The sequence below is a fragment of the Podarcis cretensis genome, assembly GCF_951804945.1.
Source record: "Podarcis cretensis genome assembly, chromosome: 10".
In the NCBI taxonomy this organism is placed as follows: Eukaryota; Metazoa; Chordata; class Lepidosauria; order Squamata; family Lacertidae; genus Podarcis; species Podarcis cretensis.
Window position 1 is genome coordinate 60,197,477 of NC_137179.1, and position 26,705 is coordinate 60,224,181.

General features: G+C 46.3%; 1 protein-coding gene across 4 annotated transcripts in view; it reads right to left on the reverse strand.

Annotated features, from left to right (window-relative positions):
- Nucleotides 1-26,705, reverse strand: part of GRM8 (glutamate metabotropic receptor 8) — a 582,131-nt gene that overhangs the window by 89,481 nt on the left and 465,945 nt on the right. For all 4 annotated transcript variants that reach the window (XM_079994148.1, XM_079994147.1, XM_079994145.1 and 1 more), the window contains exon 8: nucleotides 10,755-10,891. In XM_079994148.1, coding sequence (XP_079850274.1) covers nucleotides 10,755-10,891 — 137 coding nt within the window. The remainder of the gene's footprint in view (nucleotides 1-10,754; nucleotides 10,892-26,705) is intronic.

Consider the following 26,705-nt stretch of genomic DNA (forward strand, 5'->3'; position numbering starts at 1 on the left):
CATGTTTTCAATCATCATTGGGGTGATCATATAGGGGAAAGACCATAGATCTGTGGTACAGCATCTGCTTTGCATGCAGAAGGTATCAGGTTCAGTCCCCAACATCTCTAGGCAGTGCTGGGAGAGCACCCTGCCTGAATCCCTGGAGAGTTGCTCTCAGTCAGGGAAGACCATATTGAGCAAGATCCACCAATGGTCTGACTCAGTATAAGGCTGCTTCCTGTATTTTTTTACGAGTAAGCCCATTTAATTAATGAGCATATGTAGAATTGCACTCTAGGGATGGGGGAGAGGATGGAGACTTAAAAACAAACAAACCATGAACAAGTGTTGTCAGGGAACTGACATCAGAGCGAGAAGCAGAGGCAGGGCTCCAGAGCGATGCCGGAGAGGGAACCAGCAAGGGGGAAGGAATTCAGCATGACACCAATAGAGAGGAGAGGGAGATAGAGGAATCGGTGTCAGGGCTCTGAGACCCTTCAACCAAAACTAGCGGAGAGAGCGCTGGCACGCCCCTGCCTTCCCCTTACTTGCGCAGACGCGTTCCGCACAGGGAACATAGGAGGAGACTTGGGGTCAAACAGCTTTTATGCTGGAAGAGATTCAAGAAACGCCCACTGACGGATTCTGCAAGTGACTAACAGGTCACAGAGGGTGAGCTCTAACCCCTAACATGATTGAGCAAGCAATCTAACTAATCTGAAGGCAATTTACGCACAAGTAACCTCCTCACAACCATTACAGCAATCCGTCAGTCCTTGCTGTTACTTGTGTGCAAGCAGTGGAAACATGAGCCACACAGGAGGCGCCGGGGCAGCGGAGCAAGCTGCGGGGGCACAGGACCTAGTGAAGAGGAACCAGGAACTGGAACGGCATGTAGCACTGCTGATAGTGCGGCTGGATGAGAGGCGCACCCAGGACGTGCAGGTTAGACCCACCCCAGTGGCAAAAAAGGTGCCCGGACTGGTACACAAATTTGGGGGGAAGCCCCAGGAATATAATGGATTCCAAACAGAAATAGAGTATGCCTTGCAGCTGCAGCATGATGACTTTGCTGACGAGGCAGCACAGGTGGCGTATATCGTGGGGCACCTTGAGGGCAGCGCGAGGGAATGGGTTAGACCCCTAATGGCCACGCAGAACCCTGCCATGAAGGTCATCCGGAAGTTTTTTCAGGCGATGGACGCTATGTATTCAAGCCAATTGAATGGCGATAGGCGCTCGCCAGGAAGCGCGCGCTTTGGAAAGGCGGGAAGGGAGAGGAGAGCGTTGCCCTGACTACCGCATTCCTGAGATGCCAAAGCAGCCTTCCGATGACATGGTGCCAATGGAAATTGATGGGGCGCGCGCACGCGAGGTTCCGAGCGCCCACCAAGGAGTCAAAAGGGAGGGAAAGGCTGGGAAAAGCACCTAGAAATGTTTCCTCTGCCAACGGCCAGGACACTTTGCCAGGGTCTGCCCACAAAGAAAGGCTTGGCAAGGGATGATGGGAGCCGCTGGAAATGAGGAGGAGGGGGCAGAGGAAAAGGTGCAGGAAAACGCCAGCGCTTGACTGCCCACAGGGGGGCGCAGCAGCCAGGCGAACAACTAACAGAAGTGCCCCAACTGGACCCACCCAAGGTTTCTATAGCGATAGAGGTGGTGCTAGAACTCCCAAATGGACACCCAGTCAAGGTGAAGGCAATGCTGGACTCAGGCAGCTCCTGTAATTTTTTTAGTAAGGAGTTTGCACTGGAGCACCAAATCCACCTGCTGCCACTTGATTTCCCACTCCAAGTGACCACGATAGATGGCAGGGAGCTGCTGGGGGGGGGGTGACACATCAAACCCCGCCAATGAGAATGAGTGTGTCCAGGCACACAGAGACCATTGCCTTTCACGTGGCCACACTGGCGGGACCCCCAATAATACTGGGCATGAGCTGGCTTGTGCTACATGATCCAGTGGTGGCCTGGCATCAACGGACAGTCACCTTCGGGTCAGCGCACTGTTTGGAACACTGTCTAGGGGGAGAGAAGCCCAGAGTGAGGTTGGCCAGAGTGGCAGCAACTACACTGAAGCAGAGAGCGGAGGTGCCGCCACAGTACGCGGACTTACAAGAGGTTTTCAGCGAGAGGGAAGCAGACAGGCTGCCGCCACATAGGCCCTTCAACTGCTAAATCAACCTACTCCCTGGGGCGCAGCTGCTGGTGGGTAAGCTGTATGCCATGTTGGACCGGGAGATGCAGGAGTTGCGAGACTTTATAGACAAGAACCTGAAAAGGGGGTTTATAAGGGAATCTAAGGCAGTGGGGGGCAGCCCTGTGTTTTTTGTGGATAAGAAAAACACGGATCAGCCGAGGCTAGTCGTAGACTATCGAAAATTGAACCTCGTATCGGAACCCGTGACCTTCCCAATGCCCAGAATTGATGACATTCTGACTAGGGTAAGGAAGGGTAAGATTTTTACCAAGCTGGACCTTCGGGGAGCATACAATTTGATTAGAATGAGAGAGGGGGACGAATGGAAAACCACCATGTTCACCCCCCTAGGGGCCTTTGAGTACTTAGTCATGCCATTTGGATTACAGTCGGGCTCAGCCTGTTTTCAAAGCTTCATGCATCATGTGCTGGGTCCCCTGCTGTACAAGAACTGCATGGCATTTCAGGACGATGTCCTGATCTATTCGGACAATGAAAAACAGCATGTCCAGGACATCAGGGAAGTGCTGAGGAGGCTACAAGAGCACCAGCTGTGGGTCAAGCTGGAAAAGTGCCAGTTTCACGCCAAAGAAGTGGAATTTCTGGGATACAGGTTGTCAGACAGAGGCCTAGCCATGGACCCTGGCAAGGTGCAGGCGGTGCTGGAGTGGAAGGCCCCCAAAACCCGGAAGGATGTGCAGAGGTTCCTCGGGTTCAGCAACTTCTACCGGAAGTTCATCAAGAACTTCGCACACTTGACCGCACCCATCACGGATTGTCTCAGTAGCAAAAAGAAGTTCGTCTGGACGGAAAGTGCCCAACGAACCTTCGAAAGGCTAAAGAAGGCGGTCGCCTCGGAGGAATAGCTCCTGCATGTGGATCTGCAGAAGCCAATGAGGCTAGAGACCGACGCATAGGACAGAGCGATAGGAGCGGTGTTACTCCAGCCGGGACAGGCCCAACACACCTGGAGGCCGTGCACCTTCTTCTCAAGGAAGCTGAACAAATCGGAACAGAACTACACGGTGTATGATCGCGAACTGTTAGCTATTTATGCAGCATTTCGCCAGTGGAGACATCTCCTAATAGGGGCTCAGCACAAGATTCAGGTTTGCACTGATCACAAGAACTTGGAATACTGGAGGACAGCACGAGTTCTCAATCAGAGACAGATTCGGTGGGCACAAGTTCTTCTTTGAGATCAAGTACGTGCCAGGAGAAGAGAACGTGAGAGCAGACGCGCTTTCCCGGAAACCGGAGTACACAGAAGGAGAAGGACCACCGGAAGCTCGACATGTGTTCCCGGAGGAACAATGGGTTTGTGGGGGGGCATTGGTTGGGAAACGAGAACTAACCAAGCTGATTCGCCAGGATGAATTTGCCCAAACCAGAATCAGGGAACTCAGGGAAAATGGGAGAGACCGGGGAGACTTTGAGGAAAGGGAAGGGTTACTGTATTACAAGGGAGCAATGTATGTGCCAGAGGGGGCCCTACGGGAAAGGGTGCTCAAACAGCTTCACGACAACCCTACAGCGGGGCACTTTGGGCAACACAAAACTATGTTACTGGTCACTAGGGAATTTTGGTGGCCAAAGGTGAGGGAAGATGTACGGGAATATGTACGGGGGTGTGACCACTGCCAAAGAGCCAAGGGAGAGCGGGCAGCCCTGGCAGGGCTACTAGAACCCTTACCCACGCCGGGAAGACCCTGGGAGGTGGTGTCGATAGATTTCATGACAGATTTACCCAAATCCAGAGGTAAGACAGCAGTCATGGTAGTAGTAGATCTGCTAACCAAAATGTGCCATTTTATAGCATGCTCTCATGCAGTGACAGCAGAGGAAACCGCACAGCTGTTTGTTAATCACATCTTTAGGTTGCATGGTGCTCCTTTGAGGGTTATCTCTGATCGAGGGAAACAATTTACCTCGAGGTTCTGGAGGAGGCTTATGAACTTATTGCAGGTGGAGGTGGGATTCTCGATGGCAAAGCACCTGGAGACTAAGGGGAAGCAGAGAGGGCGAACAGCATATTACAGCAATATCTCCGCTGTTACGTCAATGAGAGACAGAACGATTGGGTAGATAAGCTAGCACTGGCCGAGTTTGCGTATAACAATGCGGAGCATGTGTCCACGGGGATGAGCCCGTTCTTGGCTAATTATGGGTGTCACCCCAGGGCCTTTCCCGGGAGGGGGGAGGAAGGGTGGAGCGTGCCCGCCGCAGAGCAGTTCGTGGAAGAAATGGAAGCCCTGCACCAGCAGCTTAAGATGAATCTGGAAAGGGCCAAGGAGGAGTACAAGAGGCAAGCAGATAAACGTCGCCGGGAAGGGGAAACCATTAAGGTGGGGGACCGGGTGTGGTTATCCACTCAAGGGTTACCCTTCAAGGGTGGGTGTAAGAAACTCAGGCCGAAGCGGCTGGGACCATTTGAGGTGACACACCAAGTTAACCCGGTGGCATTCAGGCTCAAGTTGCCAGACAGCATGAAAATCCACCCGGTATTTCATAGGTCACTGCTCTCACCGTGCAGAGGGGAGCGGAGGGTCCGGGAGGTAGGAGGAGAAGGGCTCACACACACACCACTGGAAGAGAGGGAACACCACCACCAGGTAATGGAGATCCTGGATTCGCGATGGCGGGGGTGGCAGGTGGAGTACCTAGTAGCTTGGGAGGGAGAAAACACGTGGGTTCCAGAAGGGGAAATAGTTGATGAGTATCTGGTGGAAGAGTTCCACAACAGGTATCCGAGGAAGCCCAAACCCCTGGAGAGATTCTGGGAGGAGCAATTTGCCACCACCAATGATGATGAGGAGGATTTTGTGGGTTTTCCAGCGTCCCAAGAGGAAGGAGGAGAATCATCAGGAGAGGAGGAATCAGATTGGGAAGCCCCTCCCGTCAGAAATTGGAGCGGGTGGGAAGCGGGGTTTGAGTCCTCGGACGATGATGGCAGCTCCTTTCGAGGGTTCCCTGCATCGTCGGCTGAAGATGGGGACAAGGTCACGTCACCGGGTCAGGCCGGGGGTGGAGGGGGTCCTGGGGCGGAGGTGGATGTCAGGGAACTGACATCAGAGCGAGAAGCGGAGGCAGGGCTCCAGAGCGATGCTGGAGAGGGAACCAGCAAGGGGGAAGGAATTCAGCGTGACACCAATAGAGAGGAGAGGGAGATAGAGGAATCGGTGTCAGGGCTCCGAGACCCTTCAACCGAAACTAGCGGAGAGAGTGCTGGCACGCCCCTGCCTTCCCCTTACTTGCGCAGACGTGTTCCGCACAGGGAACATAGGAGGAGACTTGGGGTCAAACAGCTTTTATGCTGGAAGAGATTCAAGAAACGCCCACTGACGGATTCTGCAAGTGACTAACAGGTCACGGAGGGCGAGCTCTAACCCCTAACATGATTGAGCAAGCAATCTAACTAATCTGAAGGCAATTTACGCACAAGTAACCCCCCCACAACCATTACAAGTGTGGATTTGTGGAGATTGGGAAAATGATAAAGCGAGAAAAACAAAAAACTGACCGATTCATCTATCTCTATGCTGAGTAGACATGTATAAGGTTGCAATGCCCGTGGCTCATGCTATCCCCACTTCTGAAAACATCCAGTCCTTGAGTATTTTACTAGAAGGAGCAATTGCTCTTGACCAGGGGTCAGCAAACGTTTTCAGCAGGGGGTCAGTCCACTGTCCCTCAGACTTTGTGGGGGGCCGGACTATATTTTGAAGGGGGGGAAATGAACGAATTCCTATGCCCCCCAAATAACTCAGAGATGCATTTTAAATAAAAGCACACATTCTACTCGTGCAAAAATGCCATGCAGGCCCCACAAATAACCCAGAGATGCATTTTAAATAAAAGGACACATTCTATTCATGTAAAAACACACTGATTCCTGGACCATCCGTGGGCTGGATTTAGAAGGCGATTGGGCCGGATCCGGCCCCCAGCCTTAGTTTGCCTCCCCATGCTCTTAACCCCAGACAGCTGTTGGCAATCTGCTTCTTCGGGGGTTGTCAAGAGTGGGTCATTGTTTGGGAAGATTACTGGATAGCTGAGACATTGAAGGTATAACCAATTAAGGACTGCAATATGAAGCACACTTTTTGAAAGTTAGCCCCTACTGAACAAGGGACTTATTTGTGGCTGAGCCTACATTAGATAGTATTTCAATTGCCAAGTAACCTAAAAAAACCAAACAGAAACAAAGTGAACTGGTTCCTTATCACAGGAAACCCCTCTTTGTTCCAGAGAACCTGTGGCCCTCCAGATGTTACTGGAACTTCAACTCCCATCAGCCCCAGTCAGAATGGCCAGTGGTTAGGGATGATGGGAGCAGTAATCTAGCATGTGGGGGCCAGTGGTTCTCCACCTCTATTCTAAGGAGCTTGGGGGAGCATGCACAGAATTATTTGATTTTATCATTACAACTTTACGATGACCATGACTTGTCAAACACCACTCAGTGGAGCAGCTTAATGGTTGAGGCGCAATCTGAGCAATGCCCCCGATTCGGAGCTGAGCAAAGTAAATCTCCTAATTATCTACAACACACAAATTGTAGCAGAGTAATAACCTTAATGAAGCTTAATGAACCACAGAAATAAGTGCATGTATAATAAAAAGGCAATGTCCAAAGCTCACATCTTAAGACTGGATTGGATTTCCAGAGGTATGTGTGTTATTAGCTTAATTCCTCAAAGGCAGGGATGGGGAACTTGTAGCCCTCTAGAAGTTCTTGAGGACCTGTGGACGTTGTTGGACTACAAATCCCATCACCCCTGACCATTGGCCATGCTAGCTTGGGCTGATGGGAGTTGGAGTCAACAGAATCTGGAGGGCCACAGATTAACCACCACTCCCCAAAGTCATAGGATAAAAGTCAATAGACTACCATTAAGTCAACTGGTTCACATAATATGGAATTCATGTTCCTGTCAGCAAGGGTATTGAGTGTGTATTTCCTTTAAAAAAAAAACCACACACCCCTCTAAGTAATCATACCATCAGAAATTGTAGCAATTGATAACTCATACACAAATTGAAAAGAAGATATGGAGGGAAAAGCAGGCAGAGGCATATATTTCAGTAATATCCCATAAACCCAGACATTTTTTAATTAATAGAGCACCATGTCTGCACATCACATCTAAACAGAGTATAGCCAGAAAAGCAACTATACAACTGGAAATACAGCAGAGCTGATTCAGTCAATCTTTTGGGGGAGGGATGATTACATTCAAATAAACCTGAAAACAGTAATTTAGCTGTACACAGAACCTAGAATTTATCAGGGGGGCGAAATGCCTGGAAACAAAGGACTTGTTCCTGTTAACTACAAAGTTTCCAGACTGGAACTGCATCCCAAAACTGTCCCTCGCGTCGTTTACCTTTCTTTTTTAAAAAACATATTTTATATTAAAGATTTCTTGCTTTTTTTGTGTTCCTCTTCCTGTTTTCTTTTCAGCAGAGATTTATAGTTTAGGTGCGGACCCAAGACCACAGCAGAGGAACGGATTCCAGCTTCTGAGCCAAAGACCACAGCTTTGTCTTTGCACCAAAGAAAGAGCTAGATGGCCTCTTGCCAGGGAGCAATAGAAAGAAAAGAGCAGATATGGTAAAGGTGTTTTATCACTGTAGCGGCTGGAAACGAGAAGCTATTATATGCATTACTGTTGGTAGCACACTGATAATTACTGCAAAGTAGTCTCCGAGGAACAATCATTTGTAAATACTTACACTGTTCTTTTTGTTATTGTTTATCATGGGCCTGTTACACTACGAACCAAAGCTATACGAAGCCTGTTTGGTCTGTCAGGAAATATGTAGTGATAAATGAAGCCTTTAAAGGTTTGCACCCTTTTATTTGATACATATATAGTATTTTTTTAATTTGGGGGAGGGGGGAAATAGCCAACTCAAAATCCAGCTTTGATTTTAGACCATGACTATGGCATTTCACTAAAAAATATATATTTGCACGAGTCTGCTTCTGGGATAAAAGCCCACACTCACTGTAGCTCCTAGTCCAGCATTTATCAAACGACAACACCTTCCCATTTAATTTGCTCTGTCAAAGGACCCCTGAACACTTGCTGCAGAACTTTTCCATAATGGGGAGGATTTGGGGTGATATTATAGCTCAGGGTAGCTAGCACAGAGCCCTTCATATGGTGAAGCCAGTGTGGTGTAGTGGTTAAGAGCGGTAGTCTCGTAATCTGGGGAACCGGGTTCGCTTCCCCGCTCCTCCACATGCAGCTGCTGGGTGACCTTGGGCTAGTCATACTTCTCTGAAGTCTCTCAGCCCCACTCACCTCACAGAGTGTTTGTTGTGGGGGAGGAAGGGAAAGGAGAATGTTAGCCGCTTTGAGACTCCTTAAAGGGAGTGCAAGGCGGGATATCAAATCCAAACTCTTCTTCTTTTTCTTCTTATTGGATTATAACTGCCTTCATCCACAGCCAGCACAACCAATGGTCAGTGATGATGGGAGTTGTGGGTCTACAATATCTGAAGGGTTGTTCTAGAGACACATTCCATTCAACTCAGCTTCCACCCTTCAGGTATGCGACCTGAGTTGTTAATGTATGAAAACAATTTTGCAAAAATGGGTGACCAGAAATCAGGTCTTATCTTATAGATCTCCATTGGGATCATGTCTTCTCCTGGAGCTTTATTAGCTAGTTGTCTTGCGATTAGCCTCTTAATCTGATTGGGCGTGACGTCTGGCCATTCTGGCAGTTCTAATAACTGAGTATAGTAAACTTGTGGGAATGAGTCAGGACAGGGGCCATATATTCCTGTAAAATATGTCACCCAATCCTTTCCTTGGACAGATGCTTCTAATGAGTAGCCCAGCCCATTTGTACCTTGGGCAACCAGATGCCAAAATTTCCGTGAGTCCTTTTGAAGTGCTGCGTCTCCCAATGCTTTCCACTGTTGTTCATAATATATTTGCTTTTAAGTAATAATTTATAATTGTATCGTAATTGGGCTACCTCAGCTTGTAGAGCAAGATTGTGCTTATCCTGTTTTAACTTCAGTTTTCTAAGTTCCCTAGCTAGGCATTTTTTGCTATTCTGACATTCCTTATCAAACCAAGTCTGTCTTTTAAACTTTTTGCTTTTTAACACACTAGATGAAAGAATTCTCTGTTACTGGACACTAGGCTGCCATTCAACTCTATTCAAGTAGTGGACAGGTTTGTTGGGTTCCACCACTGGCCCATGTGTAGAGATGTTAACACACCCAGTACCAATTTCTGATGTTGGTAGGGAAGCTGTCTTTCAGGAAAGCTTGTTCGCCATTACTGCATGCAAAGGTGGACAATGTAATATCCAGCACAACACTGAATAACTTGGACAGCTTTTCTGGTAACCCCATCATTCTCCAGAACACAGTTCCAAAACCACAGTCTTGACTAATCCACCTTGATCAGATGTACCTGAACATTTGATCTTACCTAATTAACCAACACGTATTAATTGAATATTGATACATCATGCAATGGTGGACCACCGTTTAAAGAAATGTTTTATTTATTGTTCTTATTTGTGAATAAATTTTGTTTTAAAAAGAAGACACGAAATAATAAAACATTAATCAAATGCTCATAAGAATTACGAAAAAGTAATTTTTAAATTTTTTTTACAAAAGTGAGGAGTTATCCAGCACCTTGTTTTGTATTCCAGTATAGCATAAAACAGAGACATGGGTGGCGCTGTGGGTTAAACCACAGAGCCTAGGACTTGCTGATCAGAAGGTCAGCAGTTCGAATCCCCACGACGGGATGAGCTCCCGTTGTTCGGTCCCTGCTCCTGCCCACCTAGCAGTTCGAAAGCACATCAAAGTGCAAGTAGATAAATAGGTATCGCTCCGGCGGGAAGGTAAACAGTGTTTCTGTGCGCTGCTCTGGTTCGCCAGAAGCGGCTTAGTCATGCTGGCCACATGACCCAGAAACTGTACGCCGGCTCCCTTGGCCAATAAAGCAAGATAAATAAGAAAGCGCAACCCCAGAGTGGGCCACGACTGGACCTAATGGTCAGGGGTCCCTTTACCTTTACCTTTATAGCATAAAACAGTCCCTGCCCCCAACATGCTGTTTGACTCCGGTTCCCATCAATCCCAAGCAGAATGGTGAATTATCAGGCATATACTGGAGGCAGCAGGTCTCTGAATATTAGTTTTGGGGAATCACAGATAAGGAGAATGCTGTTGCACTCAGGTTCTGCTTATGGGCTTCTCACAGACATCTGGTTGGCCACTGTGAAACAACATGCTGGACTAGAGGGACCTTTGCAGAAGAGGTCTCTGATATTTTAGTGACGACACTATTGTCCAAAACAACTGGATGTTTATTTTATATTAATCACAAACAGTATGAAGCAACACCTGTGCCTTCTCTTTTGATACCTTTTAGTATTCTTTAAGAGGAATGGCTTAAGTTTCAGAAACACGTTGTGTAGAAGCTCTGAGGAAACATTGCAAGGAGCATTCTGTTTTATTTTGCTCCTCTTAAGTAAGAGTAGCCAAATGAGCTAAACTGTACAATTGAAAATAACAATGTGCAGTGACTTACACTTAGATGAAGCTGGTTTGTCCAGTGCCCAATGATTTTGTATTCTGCGGTTCTGTTGGTTAGCTGATATTGAAAGATATCATAGCGCCCAGGTGCATCTCCATTCTCATTGAAAATAACAGGTGTTCCAGCACTGCCTGTAAGAGATTGTAACACAAGGATTTCAGGTTTCTGTGTTGTTGTTTTTAAATTACGGCATAATGTGCTGAAAATCAATTGTGGTTGGAAAACAAGGCTTAGCAGTAATGTGATCACCATGGTAGCTCTACCACAAATCCACAACTTTCCAAGTTACAAACACTTTTCTTATGGTATAAGGAAGAGGTTTCTACAGCGGACATGTCTTGCTAGGGAAAGTAACGCACATGAATTATGACAACTATGACTACACATGGCCGAAGCGGATTTGCATTACTTCCAGCAATACTGAAAAGAGAAAAAGAAAAGAAAAGGGAAGAAACATGAAAAGCACTCCATCATTCAGAAAAGAGAAGCAGATTTATCTAGTCACACTACTGGCTAAATCCTTTCGCTTTCTGGCAGATTGGCTTGGAGTTCAGATCAGTAAGGATTCACTGGGCTGCCAGCTGTGATAAACAATTTCCTATCCAGGAAGGGACAAGGAACATTAAAACTCCATTAATGAGTGACTTGGGGGCAACCCCAAAATCCCCTTCCGCAAAAAAATCCTTTGTTTCTGTTTGTCAAACCAGTCCTCTTCAAAGGTAAAGGTAAAGGGAACCCTGACCATTAGGTCCAGTCGTGAGCGACTCTGGGGTTGCGGCACTCATCTCGCTTTATTGGCCGAGGGAGCCGGCGTACAGCTTCCGGGTCATGTGGCCAGCATGACTAAGCCGCTTCTGGCAAACCAGAGCAGCACACGGAAGTGCCGTTTACCTTCCTGCTAGAGCGGTACCTATTCATCTACTTGCACTTTGACGTTCTTTCAAACGGCTAGGTTGGCAGGAGAAGGAACTGAGCAATGGGAGCTCATCCCATCGTGGGGATTTGAACCACCGACCTTCTGATCAGCAAGTCCTAGGCTCTGTAGTTTAACCCACAGCACCACCTGCGTCCCTGTCCTCTTCAAACAGACATGTATTTTTACAGTCTTATCAAAAAGAATAAGGCAACATCACTCAGCGACGGTAGGGCAAGGTGGGGCAAGGCGGGTGGAGCAAGTCCTTGCCTGGTCAGCAGAGAGTCCCATTTCTCTTCCAATTTTTCCTCTGGAAACAGCTCCCAGAGGTTGGAGGGTTGGGCAAGGCAGGGGGGGAAAGCCCTTGCCTGGTGGCTAGCAGAGTCACATTCCTCTCACCAGATATGAACCCTGATATGAACAAGTACCACCAACATTTTCTCAAAGCACCATGTGATAATTTCTGTTTGACACAAAGAGGCGTTTGCCTTTCAAGATATCTAGGAGGAGGGAGAGAATTGCTGAAAATTACATTTCCTATAGAACTCCTCTAACTATGCCCCATTATCGCTTTGGGCCTACACTCCATTAGAGCCGTAATTAGTCAAGGAAATAATGAGGAGGGGGAGAGAATAAAAAAAAGAGAATACCATTTACTCTGTCCACAGTCATATTTATTTAACATACATTATTAGAACTATCTTCCTAAGAAAATATTCCTGCTTCACTCCCTGTCACAGTGAAAACGGTCAAATGGAGCAGCTTCGGTAATGAACAATCGCCTATGAGGCAAATATTTCTGAAAGACTGAAGGAGCTTGAACACACATGAGAGCTCAATTTAGTGCCTATTAGCCAGAAGACATACCTAGAAAGAAACATAATGAACTAAGAATGTTCACATACGGCATAAGAAGTGAAACAGGAAGCACTTCATCCTTATGAAGACCTTTTTATTCACTTTTTATAACAACTTGTATTTTTTATAGATCTGGGATTCGCAATTGTACATTTTCTATTTTGCTGTAGATCTGCCAGAAAGAGCCATTTTAATGCTGCTTTTATGGCTTTCCGTTGCATTTTCAATGTTATATTTTATCTCTTTAATTTTGGGAGCCGCCCAGAGAATGCATGTTATTGGGTCGCCACACAAACGCACTATATCAATAAATAAATTCATTTCTATAATGTCCAATTGTGAAGCTGGGGGAAATCACTGGAGAGCGTCTTGGAGATGAATGAGGGAATCTCAGTTCCAAATTTGTATTTGGCTGGAAAACTCACTGTTGCAGTTTGCACCTAATTCTCAACCACAGTTCAGTGCTGTGTGCATGAGCTGAAACAAGTCCGAGCAAAGTCCTGAGCTTGCATGCTTACTAAGGCAGTGGGGAGATAGACTCCTGCAGCATTCAGTTTCACTTCATGTGAATCCTGGCTTGTGTGGCAAGGCCCCGAACCCTCCCCCTTTGTTGAAATAAAGACACTTGGCACCAGCATTTTAGGTTAATGGGCTAAAAAAGTCCACAACTTTATTGGTTACAGAATGTGAGTGGTATTGGCTTAGGCATTGGAACCAAACCAGTTCTGTTGACCTTTAAAGCCCTAAATGGCCTTGGTCCAGTATACCTTGGTCCAGTCTCCACCCCCATCATTCTGCTTGGACACTGAGGTCTAGCGCCAAGGGCCTTCTGGCGGTTTCCTCGCTGCAAGAAGCCAAGTTACATGGAACCAGGCAGAGGGCCTTCTTGGTAGTGGCATCCATCCTGTGGAACACCCTCGTACCAGATGTCAAAGAGAAAAACAACTACCAGAATTTTAGAAGACATCTGAAGGCAGCCCTGTTTTAATGTTTAATGGGACGCAGGTGGCGCTGTGGGTTAAAGCCTCAGCGACTAGGACTTGCCGATCGAAAGGTCGGCGGTTCGAATCCCTGCGGCGGGGTGCGCTCCCGCTGCTCGGTCCCAGCGCCTGCCAACCTAGCAGTTCGAAAGCACCTCCGGGTGCAAGTAGATAAATAGGGACCGCTTACCAGCGGGAAGGTAAACGGCGTTTCCGTGTGCGGCTCTGGCTCGCCAGAGCAGCGATGTCACGCTGGCCACGTGACCCGGAAGTGTCTCCGGACAGCGCTGGCCCCTGGCCTCTTAAGTGAGATGGGCGCACAACCCCAGAGTCTGTCAAGACTGGCCCGTATGGGCAGGGGTACCTTTACCTTTACCTTATATTTTAATATTTTGTTGGAAGCCGCCCAGAGTGGCTGGGGAGACCCAGCCAGATGGGCGGGGTATAAATAATAAATTATTATTATTAACCAAGTATATCTGACTCCTGCCCACCATGCAGGAATTCTCAGAAGGGTTAACCACCAGTAGGGGGAGCCCTGTTGATGCACATCAACTAGGAGCTCCACCAGGGTCACTGATAGGGGTTGTGCCATGGCCCTAGGCTTTGGATGGGGCCATGCCCCCCGGATTCCTTTAAAGGAATACCCTTGAAATAGGAGGGGTAGATGGCCTCTACCTCCCCTCACCACCAACCGAATACTCCAATGCCTAACCGCCAAACCTTACAAAGTTGTGATGATTTGCTACGAGGTAGATGAAAAACCAAATGGCTGGTGCCAGTTTGCCAAGTGGAAAAAGTTGCTACCAGGCCCCTTCAGCAGGTGACCAACTGAGGTCTGTCAAAGGATTAAGAGCCTAATCTTAGGAAGGGAGGGCAGGAGAACTGTGCGAGCAGGAACCAGAGAAAGGGGGCGAGTTCCCGCCCATAGGCTGCTTAAATGGTGCATGCTACACCCCCTGGCTGACCGGATTGGTCAGCCTAGGGCGTGACGTGGTGGGGACTCCCTATGATTTGGGGGCTAGCCACACCCCCATGCATGGGCCAGGCTCACATCCAGCCCGCAACTCCATTTCCCCAGGGAAGGGAAATGGCTTCGTTGTTACATACAAACCAAAGATAGTAGTTTGCAACAAGTTCTGTTTAATTCAACAGAGACTGCTTGCCAGGAGCCACTACACTAGGGCCCTCTCATGAGACTAAGGCCTTTCAGGATTTAACCTCCTTCTGTTGTGCCTGTAAGACAGAGCTATTCTGCCTGGCCTTTAATTTGAATTCAGCCTGATCTTTTATTTCCCTTCTCTTCCCCCCTCCCCTTTTATGAAGATTACCCGCTCTGAGACCCCACAGCTAATTCTCCCCTGGCCTCCTCGCTGGCCCAAGTAGGACCAATTCAGCCAGCTAGCCCTGGGGATTATCTAATGTTTATTAGATGGATTTCCCCTAAATTGATTTCTGAACTTTGAATTTTATTGTTATTCAAGTTTTTATACTGTATTTTATGCTGCTTTTACAATTAAGTGTTTTAAATTTGTTGTTAGCCCCCCTGAGCCCAGTTTTTGAACTGGGAAGGGCGGGATATAAATAAAAATATTATTATTATTATTATTATTACTATACTAGCTGCCTAGCTGGTGGGTTGCTGTTGTTCACTGGGAGGGCAAAGGTTAAAAAAGTAAAGGTAAAGGGACCCCTGACCATTAGGCCCAGTTGTGGCCGACTCTGGGGTTGCAGCGCTCATCTCGCTTTATGGGCCGAGGGAGCCGGCGTACAGCTTCCGGGTCATGTGGCTAGCATGACTAAGCTACTTCTGGCAAACCAGAGCAGTGCACGGAAACGCCGTTTACCTTCCCGCCAGAGCGGTACCTATTTACCTACTTGCACTTTAACGTGCTTTTGAACTTCTAGGTTGGCAGTGGGAAGGTTAGCACAGTGCAAATGCACTGGCAGGAGTGCCAGATTGGCTCCACTGGTGTGTTTGCACTACACCTACTTCCCCACTGCTTCCCCTTTCTCCCTCCCAGGAGGCAACAACAACTGACCTTCTGGATAGCTCATCATTTGGTGGAAAGGTAGGATAGAAATTTAGCTAATAGATCAATGGAGATTCTAACTCCTGCTTTGAATAGGTATAAAACCACACACTTAATTGGGACTTACTTACAGGATCACAGCTTTAGCAAACTAGAAATTGCACATGTTTTTGAGAATTACTCGGCTCCGAGAAATTAGATATAGGCAGTGGCTGGCAGCAACAGACACGTATTGATTTATCCGCAAAGGTGCCTAACATTAGTGCATTGGTCAGCATTCTGTAGATGTAGGTAACCTTTTTTTTAGAGAGAGAGAGAGACAGAGAAAAACATGTCAGACTCTATCAGCAGTCTATCAGCACAGTCCGACGCTGCATTTTAATGAATATACTGCTGTTTTGCTTTGGATGCTGGGTGAAAGTGTGTCGAGGTGTAACACACTGCACATCCAAAGTCTCCTACAGCAACGGTATCCCAGAGCTTCCCAAAGTCTTTCCGTACATTTCAACGGCAGCAACTGTATAGCAAATTGGGATGCTGAAAACGCTGGAATCCCAAGAAACGGGATGGTAGCAGCTGGCAAGATGGGGTGGCTTGGCTTACAGGACTTCCCCACGTGGAGGTTGTTGCTGTTAACCAAGTGGGGAAGCAATGCAGAGCTCAGCACAGTGTGGGCACAGCAGTAGAAGCATCAGATTGGCTCTGCCACTGCACCAACCTACCTGCCACTGCACCCCTCTCTGTCTTGGTTATTGGCAGCAGCTTCCACATGTCAGGAGCTCGTCCTACTCTCGAGTAGGATCCTGGCAGAGACACATGCCCGACTGGCATGTTCCCTCCCTCCTGGTCAATCATTCGGGAGCTTCAAAATCTTTCTTCTGCCCGAACATCACAGCGACCGATGCCAACAGACATTGGCATACTTAGGGATCCGCAGTCTTCACAGCTTGCATGACAGACCTCAGCAACTCAGCATTTTGGCTAATCTACTTTATTTACATATAAACGCACACGGAGTGCTGCAACATGGCTCCCTCTCTCTCTAGCATCAGACAGCAAAAAGAAAGAACAAAGGACAATAGTCCCACTTCACAGAACACAGTAACACAAACATCCTGTCTCCGTCACTTCCCACTCTGTGGAGTCAAAACATACACCGTCATAGACAAAAATCCCATGATTGCAATCATGGAGCAGGAATTCTAACACCACATTGGGAAGTCAGGGAAGGCATGTGACACCACCACACCAGCTACTACTGGAGCAAAGAAGGTAAAAAAGGACCCCTGGATGGTTAAGTCCAGTCAAAGGTGACTATGGGGTTGCGGCGCTCATCTCACTTTCAGGCCAAGGGAGCCAGCCTTTGTCCACAGACAGCTTTCCAGGTCATGTGGCCAACATGACTAAACCGCTTCTGGCGCAACAGAACACCGTGATGGAAATCACGTGAAGGTAAATGCTATTTACCTTCCCGCCTCAGTGGTACCTATTTATCTACTTGCACTGGGGTGCTTTTGAACTGCGAAGTTGGCAGGAGCAGGGACAGAGCAATGGGAGTTCACCCCGTTGTGGGGATTCGAACTGACAACCTTTTGATTGGTAAGCCCAAGAGGCTCAGTGGGTTAGACCGCAGCGCCACCCACGTCCCATGTTGGACCAGAGAAACATGCCCACAACAGGTTACATTTGCCCTCCCTCAACTAAATCTTCCACTGCCTAAGAGACAAGTCAGGCAAAAGCCTGTATTTCAAAGGACAGAACAAATGCTTTGCATGAAAGAATCCTGCAGTTCAGTCTTTGACATCTCTTGGAAGAATTAAGAAAGGGTCTCCTGCCTAAAGCTCTGGAGAGCTGTTGCCAGTCAATGTAGATAATACTGGTTTAGATGGGGCAATGGCATGGGGCAGTTTCCTGCATTCTCTGTCAGAGGAAACAGCTGTAATGAGAAAGCATGCGTAAGCTGGTTCTCTCTTGCATATGTATGGCTACTCCTTGATTCCTGGTGAAAGGTACGAGCAAGTAATCAATGTGAAACAACTTAGACAAAGTATTAAACACAGATCAGAAATACAATTCTTTAATAGCAGTGTTCAGTGGCAGTGTAAACCCCCCACCACTTGCAAGACATCTTCTATCAAGGAGAAATTAAATATAGACTTCTGGACAATCACACTAAACAATTGTTTCGTTATTGTCAATTTGTCAAAAAATTTAGATCATCTGAAACAAGACTCATCAAACATTTTCAAAATATCACCTGTAGTGGTGTGGTGTGTAAATGCCAACTTGTGTAATGTTTAGTATCGTCAACAAAAAGGAGCACAGTTTTTGTGGCATGCTGCAACGGCACACCAAGAAGCACACAAAAACACTGCTTTAACTGGCATCTGTGTGAGGCAAAGCAGGTCTCCTACACTATGCTGACCGAGTTGCATTCTCACTAGAAAAAGATTCTGGACAAAACTGCTGACTCCACAGCGTACAGCAATCCCTTGAGATGGTCCATTTCTCCTGAGTCACTCTCAGCTCTGTCATCTCTTATTTGTACTAAGTTTGGAAACTAGCTTTGTGATGTCCTAATGGGGGAGGTGATGCCTTTGTCCATTGCATTGTGTCATTCCATGATGTGCTTAGAAAATTCAGGGCTGTTAATGTCTGTCATTGAGTTCATCCTACTGATAAGAAGAAGAAGAATTTGGATTTGATATCCCGCTTTATCACTATCCTAGGGAGTCTCAAAGCGGCTAACATTCTCCTTTCTCTTCCTCCCCCACAACAAACACTCTGTGAGGTGAGTGGGGCTGAGAGTCTTCAGAGAAGTGTGACTGGCCCAAGGTCACCCAGCAGCTGCATGTGGAGGAGCGGAGACGTGAACCCAGTTCCCCAGATTACGAGTCTATCGCTCTTAACCACTACACCACACTGGCTCTCACTTATCACACTGATAAAATAAACTCCAAGTAATGGGGCCTCCAAATACTTTTAATTCTAATATTCATAATCCACACCATCAAAAAGCCAAATGCCTAGATTTAATTCAGAGAAAAGCAACTCAGTTAGGCAGGGTAACTCCTTCAAAAGCAGGCAAGAATGATTTTGGACCAGCATGTGATCCTTGAATGCTGCGCAGATCAAAATAAAAATTGCTTCAAATATGAAGCCATATTGAGAGTCTACTGTGGTTTATAGCCTCATCTGTCATTATCATTAATTTCTATAATCAGTTTGAGTGCCAGGGATTTCCCCCACCCCCCAACCTGGATTGCTTTCCTTTTTAATTAGCTGTTAAACGCAGCCACAAAATTGTCTGATGTGGATAAATTAAATTACAGTGGTAGATGAAACAGAAAAAAGAAGAGCACTGATATGAATGTACAGTGCTAAGGTGCCCCAAAAACAATCTTAAAAAAAAGAAAATATGGATGGTTTCTAATCTGCTTACCTCTATTGTGCATTTAACAGAGACTGATATAATAGGTTTAAACGGAAAAGGAAACTTATAAAATTTAGAGCTCACTTTAAAGACAGAATGCCAAAGAAAGAATGATAAACAACTAAGTGGAACTAAAGCATTCTAATTAGAGACTGTTACACTGGCAGATAAAAGTGCGCTGCATCCAGTTTCGTGATAAATGAAGCTATTATCAATGCAAACCCACAAACAGAAGAATGCTTTTCAATACAGGATTGAAAATAGAAAATGATTGTCCTCCAACAGCTATTAGAATCGGCATAGACAAAGGCAGGATCTATTATCAGAACAGTGTAAAAGAGATGCTCATTTTGACTTGGTGGCTCTAAAAGATCCTTCTAGCATAGAATTCTAGCCTGCTCTCAAATGAGTGTGCCAGACATTGCAGAAAAGTACCTGCTTGGGATCTTATTGCACAAAAATCAATAAAGCTTTGCTTTAAATAATTTCCACTACTTTTTCATTTAATTTCTTTAACAATATCTGTATACTGCTTCACTGTAAATGAAACCTCTAAGCGGTTTACAGATTTAGGATTAAGATGTAAAGTAGATGATCTATGAAAATGAAGATCTTTCCTCCGACAATGACCAGTGCTAGATTACAGACAGGGACTTTGAAAGCATACATACAATAGAAAGGGGATTTAGCGTACTTTTTTGCCACCTGTACAACAATATTGTGCCAGATAAATGACAAATCAGAGAAGAGGTCTCAGATAACATCCCACCCTCACAGTTAGTCCCAATGGAGAGAAAAACCAACGCTTCACTTCCAGTGGCGTAGCGTGGGGGGTGCAGGGAGGCCCGGCCGCACCGGGCACAACATCTGGGGGTTAGGGTTAGGGGGTGCAAATCCATGGGTTAGGGGGCGCAAATTACTTGCCTTGCCCCGGGTGCTGACAACCCACGCTACGCCACTGTTCACTTCAAATCCTGCTGTCCAAAGGGTCTTCATCAATGGTTTGTTGCTTGCCACAACCACGGTTGCCCTGCATCACATTTTTTTTTGGAGTTCCAGCATCTTGTGCAGTACAATCGCATAGATCTTTAGTTTAGGGATTATCTGATCAGTCTATTTTTGTCCCAGGTCCATTTTGCATCTGCTTTTGTTCTAAGTCCATTCTGTCCTATTTGTGCACACATATAATTTTTTCAGAGTACACAATTAAGTTCCGTGTGTGCATTTTGAAACGTGTTTTACCCTAAATCCATTAATGCACCTTGATGAAGTTTTGAGCTGGAAAGTGTTATCATAGAATTTGGAAACGTGGGTAATCCAAAGAATAATTAATTGCATTCAATCTTTAGCAGTAAAGGTACCCCCCCCCGACCGTTAAGTCCAGTCGCGGATGACTCTGGGTTGCATGCTCATCTTGCTCTATTGGCCAAGGGAGCCGGCATTTGTCCGCAGACAGCTTCTGGGTCATGTGGCCTGCATTACTAAGCTGCTTCTGGTGAAACCAGAGCAGCACACGGAAATGTCATTTACCTTCCCATGGAGCGGTACCTATTTATCTACTTTCACGTTGACGTGCTTTTGAACTGCTAGTTTGTCAGGAGCTGGGACCTCACAATGGGAGCTCATCCCATCGCAGGGATTTGAACCACTGACCTTCCGATCGGCAAGCCCTAGGCTCTGTGGTTTAACCCACAGCGCCACCCGCATCCCTATTCAATCTTTACATTAGCCAAAATTAGACCAACACAAAATGCTCCTCCATCCATGCTCAGACACAAACCACACTGATTTCAATGTGCTTCACTCTGACGCAAATGAGCATGCGATTAAATGCTCCTATTTAAATCAATGAAAACATTGTTCTTTATTGATTTAAATAGGGAGATAACCGGGCTTTGCATTGGGGAAAACAGCAGATAAGAGATGAACAGGAACCTTGCTGCTGGATAACTTCTTAAAAAGCAAGACAAGAGGAAAGGCAAAAGATTATGCAGAGGCAGGGCAGCCCCAACAATCACCCAGGATTGATGGCCAACGTGTGGAGAGGTAACTCGAAATCCTGCACTGCTGTGATTGGAGAATCCATTTGCAAAATATGGTGCCAAGGCAAAGCCAAGAAGATGATTGTACCACCTTATCAACCCTTAAACCCTCACTAGCTGCTTCTGTGTCATACTTTGATAAATCTCTGCCCCTTTTGAAATGTACATTGAGTTTGTTTGTTACTATGTATTTTTGTGTTTTTATGTTGTAAACCACCCTCTGGTCCCCTGATGAAGGGCGGTATAGAAATTTAATAGATAAAAGTAAGTAAATAAAATAATAATAATTTGAGGGTATTTATTTAATCACTTGCATTACAGAAAGCATGGTAGTGAAAGTATTAGTAATATCCAGTTTTTCTCTTTCTAAAATTATTTATTAAAGCTAAAGAATGGCTTATGTTTTTGATTTTGATTTTTTAAAATCCTGTTTAGGTACATGATTATGTTGGTTTCTGCTCGCTTCACTGTGCAGCAAAGTGCTTGTCCCAAGACAGGTGTTTACATTCCACAGTCTGTGCTGTTGGGTTTTCCCACGGGAAAGGAGACAGGATGTGACGTACACTGGTTTCCTGTTTTTTTACAGTTCTCTCCGTGCTTTAGAGGAGAGAGGATGCTTTCTCTGCTCCGGCAGAGGCAAGATGTTTTTCTGTAATCTACCAGCTGTGAAGTGTAAATAAAGTAATATAGAGTATGTGGCACGTACTCCTCATCATTCCGCTGTGCTTGGGACACTGCAAATATAACAGATTAGTCTGTCACGGGCTTCCTCAAACTTGGCCCTCCCGATGTTTTTGGCCTACAACTCTAGCTGATCCCTAGCTAGCAGGACCAGTGGTCAGGGATGATGGGAATTGTAGTCTCAAAACATCTGGAGGGCCAAGTTTGAGGAAGCCTGGTCTATCATTACCTTCAAGGAATCACATTTACTCATCCCTACCTGCTTTGCTTCATCATCATCAATTTATTATTTATACCCCCACCCATCTGGCTGGGTTTCCCCAGCCACTCTGGGTGGCTCCCAACAGAATATTAAAAATACGATAAAACATCAAACATTAAAAACTTCCCTCAACAGGGCTTCCTTCAGATGTCTTCTAAAAGTCAGATAGTTGTTTATTTCCTTGACATCTGATGGGAGAGTGTTCCACAGGGCAGGCGCCACTACCTAGAAGGCCCTCTGCCTGGTTTCCTGTAACCTCACTTTTCACAGGGAGGGAACCGCCAGAAGGCCTTTGGCACTGGACCTCAGTATCCGGGCAGAACAATGGGGGTGGAGACGCTGCTTCAGATACATCCTTCAGTTACACTTCAGTTGTTGTAGCATTTCCATAGCAAAGCCATGCAAAGCATGCAATCTGATCTTACAAAGGGCTGCTCAAAAATGCACTCTACTGCATTCAGTGTGGCTTACTTTAAGGTAAGAGTACATTTGACTGTATCCGTAGTATCATTACAGTATCCCTCACACCCTTTCTGCATAATAAATTGTATTAATTCTCAACCATCAGATAGGAAACACAGAGTCTGTAGAGAAATCTCATCCATAAGTAGCAAAACCATTAAAGTTGAGATGTTGGGGTTAGCAAACTATTTACAGATTGGAAATGGAGGGATAAGAAATCATTACTATTCTTTACTGTCTTAATCCTTGATAATTAGAGCAACCATCAATGGATTATTGTTCAGTGTAACAAGAAAACTATTTGCTGCGCTTGTTGCAGGGATATTAATACCCAAAGTCATATGCAAACTATCAATAAAGCATTTAAAAAGACATCTTAATTTGCCATGCCATGCCTTCAAAGAACTTATTAGGCCACAGGTTTAAGCTTATCAATGGAAAACATTATCCTGTCTCTGATCCAAAACGAGAGATGATGCCTTGTGGCCTTTTCTGGAATTAAGCCTTTTGAAATAATTCCGATGAAGTTAATCCCATTGGGGATGGAATATTGAAATTAGCGCAAGATTATAAAGCAGCCACCTTGTTTTTTATTTAATTTATTTCAGTATTAAAAGCTTCTGCCTTCCAAGGTGGCTCACAACAAATAAAACCATAATGTAAAACAACACTTCTAAAAAATACAGGTGTAAGGGAGGCAGTAACTGAAAACAGTGCCATCATAATAAAACAAAACAAATACAGTGGTACCTCGGGTTAAGAACTTAATTTGTTCTGGAGGTCTGTTCTTAACCTGAAACTGTTCTTAACCTGAAGCACCACTTTAGCTCATGGGGCCTCCTGCTGCCCCCTCGCCACTGGAGCATGATTTCTGTTCTCATCCTTAAATTCTTAACCTGAGGTTATATTCCTGGGTTAGTGGAGTCTTTAACCTGAAGTGTATGTAACCCGAGGTACCAGTGTACCATAAAAAGCTGACCAGAATTTTTTTTATTTAAAAAAACATAAATTTCAGAGTTTTCTGAAAACCAACAGAGAATTCTTCCTTAAGAATGAAACATGTAACTAAGGGTCAAACGATACGTTGCATACAAGAATGTACTTAAGTCCCCTGAGCTACTGCTTCTAGGAAAAGGAGTTTCCAGGAGGCAAAATGGCCCTTCCCTCCCCAAAGATCTGGCCCATGCCCCTGTGCCCTCCCTGCCCCTGTTGCACCCTCACCTCAGAATGGGGCGTGTGAGGCCACACAAGCACTGCCCCAGAGGAAAGCACTTGCAGCGCATCACCATTGGGAGAGGGTATGAGGCTCAGCAGGAGAAGGATCTGCTGCTTTTCTGGAGCCTGCTCTCCTGAGGCAACTGCCTCACTTCACCTCATGGGCCAGCCCTGTGTTAAACCTTGGTTTAGTGCTAAGGTTATGAGCTGCAGCAAGATCAAACAATGCCTTGGGGGTCCCTTCCCTCCTCTTCTACGTCTCCACCTCCATCGTTCAGCCCGGACACCGAGACTCAGCTCCGAGGGCCTTCTGGTGGTTCCCTCACTGCGAGAAGTGAGGTTACAGGGAACCAGGCAGAGGGCCTTCTTGGTAGTGGCGCCCGCCCTGTGGAACGCCCTCCCATCAGATGTCAAGGAAATAAACAACTACAATGGTACTTCGGGTTAAGAACTTAATTTGTTCTGGAGGTCCATTCTTAAGCTGAAACTGTTCTTAACCTGAAGCACCACTTTAGCTCATGGGGACTCCCACTGCCGCCGTGCCACCACTGCATGATTTCTGTTCTCATCCTGAAGCAAAGTTCTTAACCCGAGGTACTATTTCTGGGTTAGCGGATCTGTAACCTGAAGTGTCTGTAACCCGAGGTACCACTGTATCTGATTTTTAGAAGACATCCCTGTTTAGGGAAGTTTTTAATGTCTGATGTTTTATTGTGTTTTTAATTTTCTGCTGGGAGCTGCCCAGAGTAGTTGGGGAAACCCAGCAAGATGAGCAGGGTATGTATGTATGTATGTATGTATGTATGTATGTATGTATGTGTTATGGGTTAAGGGGCTGCTTGTGCGTAAATGGTTGAGTTCTCAACTCATGCAATCAGTTTCTAAAACTCTCCCAGACCACGGAGCCATGGGTGCATGGCTACCTCAATCGCTGGCAGAATCCGTCAGTGGGCGCTTCCGGAATTTACGCCAACATAAGAGTTCCTTAACGGAAACTCTCCTTCTGGATTCTCTACGTGACAGTTTCCTGCGCGGAGTAGGCATCCCCAGCGGAGGTCCTGAAACCTCTCTGCTGTTCTCACTGGAAGTATCTTGGAGCCATCCCTCCGACTGAGTTTCTGCGGGAACTCTCTCTCTCCCCCTGCTGGTTCCTTCCTCAGCATCCGAGGGTCTCCTAGCCTCCTTGAGCCCTTCCACCACCTGACTCTCCGATGGCAGTTCCCTGACAGTATGAATAAATAAATACCACTACTACTACTACTACTACACAGCCAGCAAAAGAGCTTATGTGGAGGGAATTCTGGCTAAGATCTGTGGATGAATCAGATATCATGCTTTCAAACAAACAATGCTCAGACACACAAACTTCCATCCATAGGTTATAAATCTACCTTGTTTTACAAAACCAGAGTTTATCCTTAAGCAGGGGAGGCAGCAAGCGAGTAGTGCAGTACTGAATCGTGGTTTAACACTATGTGTGAATGCACACACTGGCTAGTGTCAAGCAGGATGGAGTGTATACATAACTGGGTGGTCATCTGTATGTCCTGGTGAAGAGGGCCGAGAAACCAGCAGATTGTGCCCAGGATGCCAAATTAGTCCAAACGGCTAATTAGTGATAGGTCTCTTCGCTTTCTGCTAGAAAGGAAGAAATGTGCGTCGAAAACGAGGCCCAGAAATTGGCCAACTCTGAGCCGATTTAAAAGGGCAAGGCCAAACCTGCTGAGTTAAAAGCAATTCACACCTACCTCTTGGTTAGAAGTAGCGCAGCGTGTGAGAAGCACACCCCGCCAGGTGATGCAGCAACATATGTGAGATGCTCTGTTTTGAGAATCTCAAAGAAAAAAAAATATTTAAAGCCCTCGGAGCACCTGCAGTTCAAGAGAATTTCTGAACTTGAAAAATTGGGATGCCGAGCTTTGTGTGGCAAAATCCTACCTCTCCTCGCCGTTTCCTGCAGCAGCCTTAACGCTAAACCTTAGGTAGCAGGAAAGAAGACAAAGGGATTGTGCTGATTCAAGTTTTAAGATGTAATTGTGCCAGATTGGGAACACGAATATGGTACATTGTTACGGAACTGTATTATTTCCTGACTGGAGAGTGCTGACAGTCCTATACGCTGTGAGTTGTGATTATATCTGTGCCATCTGCGTTGTATTATCTCTTAGGCTTCCCTCTCGGGCTTGTTCAGTTCCTTAGCAGGGATTAAAATGTTTAATTTATTCTGTTTTCTGAAAGTGTCACGATGAAAAAAAACCTGACTGGTTTCAAATGATTAATTGCACCCACCTAAGGAAAAGTGTGGTGGGACGCAGGTGGCGCTGTGGGTTAAAGCCTCAGCGCCTAGGACTTGCCGATCGAAAGGTCGGCGGTTCGAATCCCTGCGGCGGGGTGCGCTCCTGCTGCTCGGTCCCAGCGCCTGCCAACCTAGCAGTTCGAAAGCACCTCCAGGTGCAAGTAGATAAATAGGGACCGCTTACCAGCGGGAAGGTAAACGGCGTTTCCGTGTGCGGCTCTGGCTCGCCAGAGCAGCGATGTCACGCTGGCCACGTGACCCGGAAGTGTCTCCGGACAGCGCTGGCCCCTGGCCTCTTAAGTGAGATGGGCGCACAACCCCAGAGTCTGTCAAGACTGGCCCGTACGGGCAGGGGTACCTTTACCTTTAAGGAAAAGTGTGAGGTATATACAGTGGTACCTCAGGTTACTTATGCTTCAGGTTACAGACTCCGCTAACCCTGAAATAGCACCTCGGGTTAAGAACTTTGCTTCAGGATGAGAACAGAAATCGTGCTCCAGCGGCCCAGCAGCGGCGGGAGGCCCCATTAGCTAAAGTGGTACCTCAGGTTAAGAACAGTTTCAGGTTAAGAACGGACCTCCAGAACGAATTAAGTACTTAACCCGAGGTACCACTGTACATACATATTCCTCATCAAAAAGGAGCTCACTTTTTCAAATGAGAATTTTCACAGCACAAAATTAAATTGCAGCTGAGTGGATTCGCATGTTTACCTGCCACACGCAATGCCACAGTTTTTCTCTCTTTATGCAATTGAGTCTTTGTGTGAG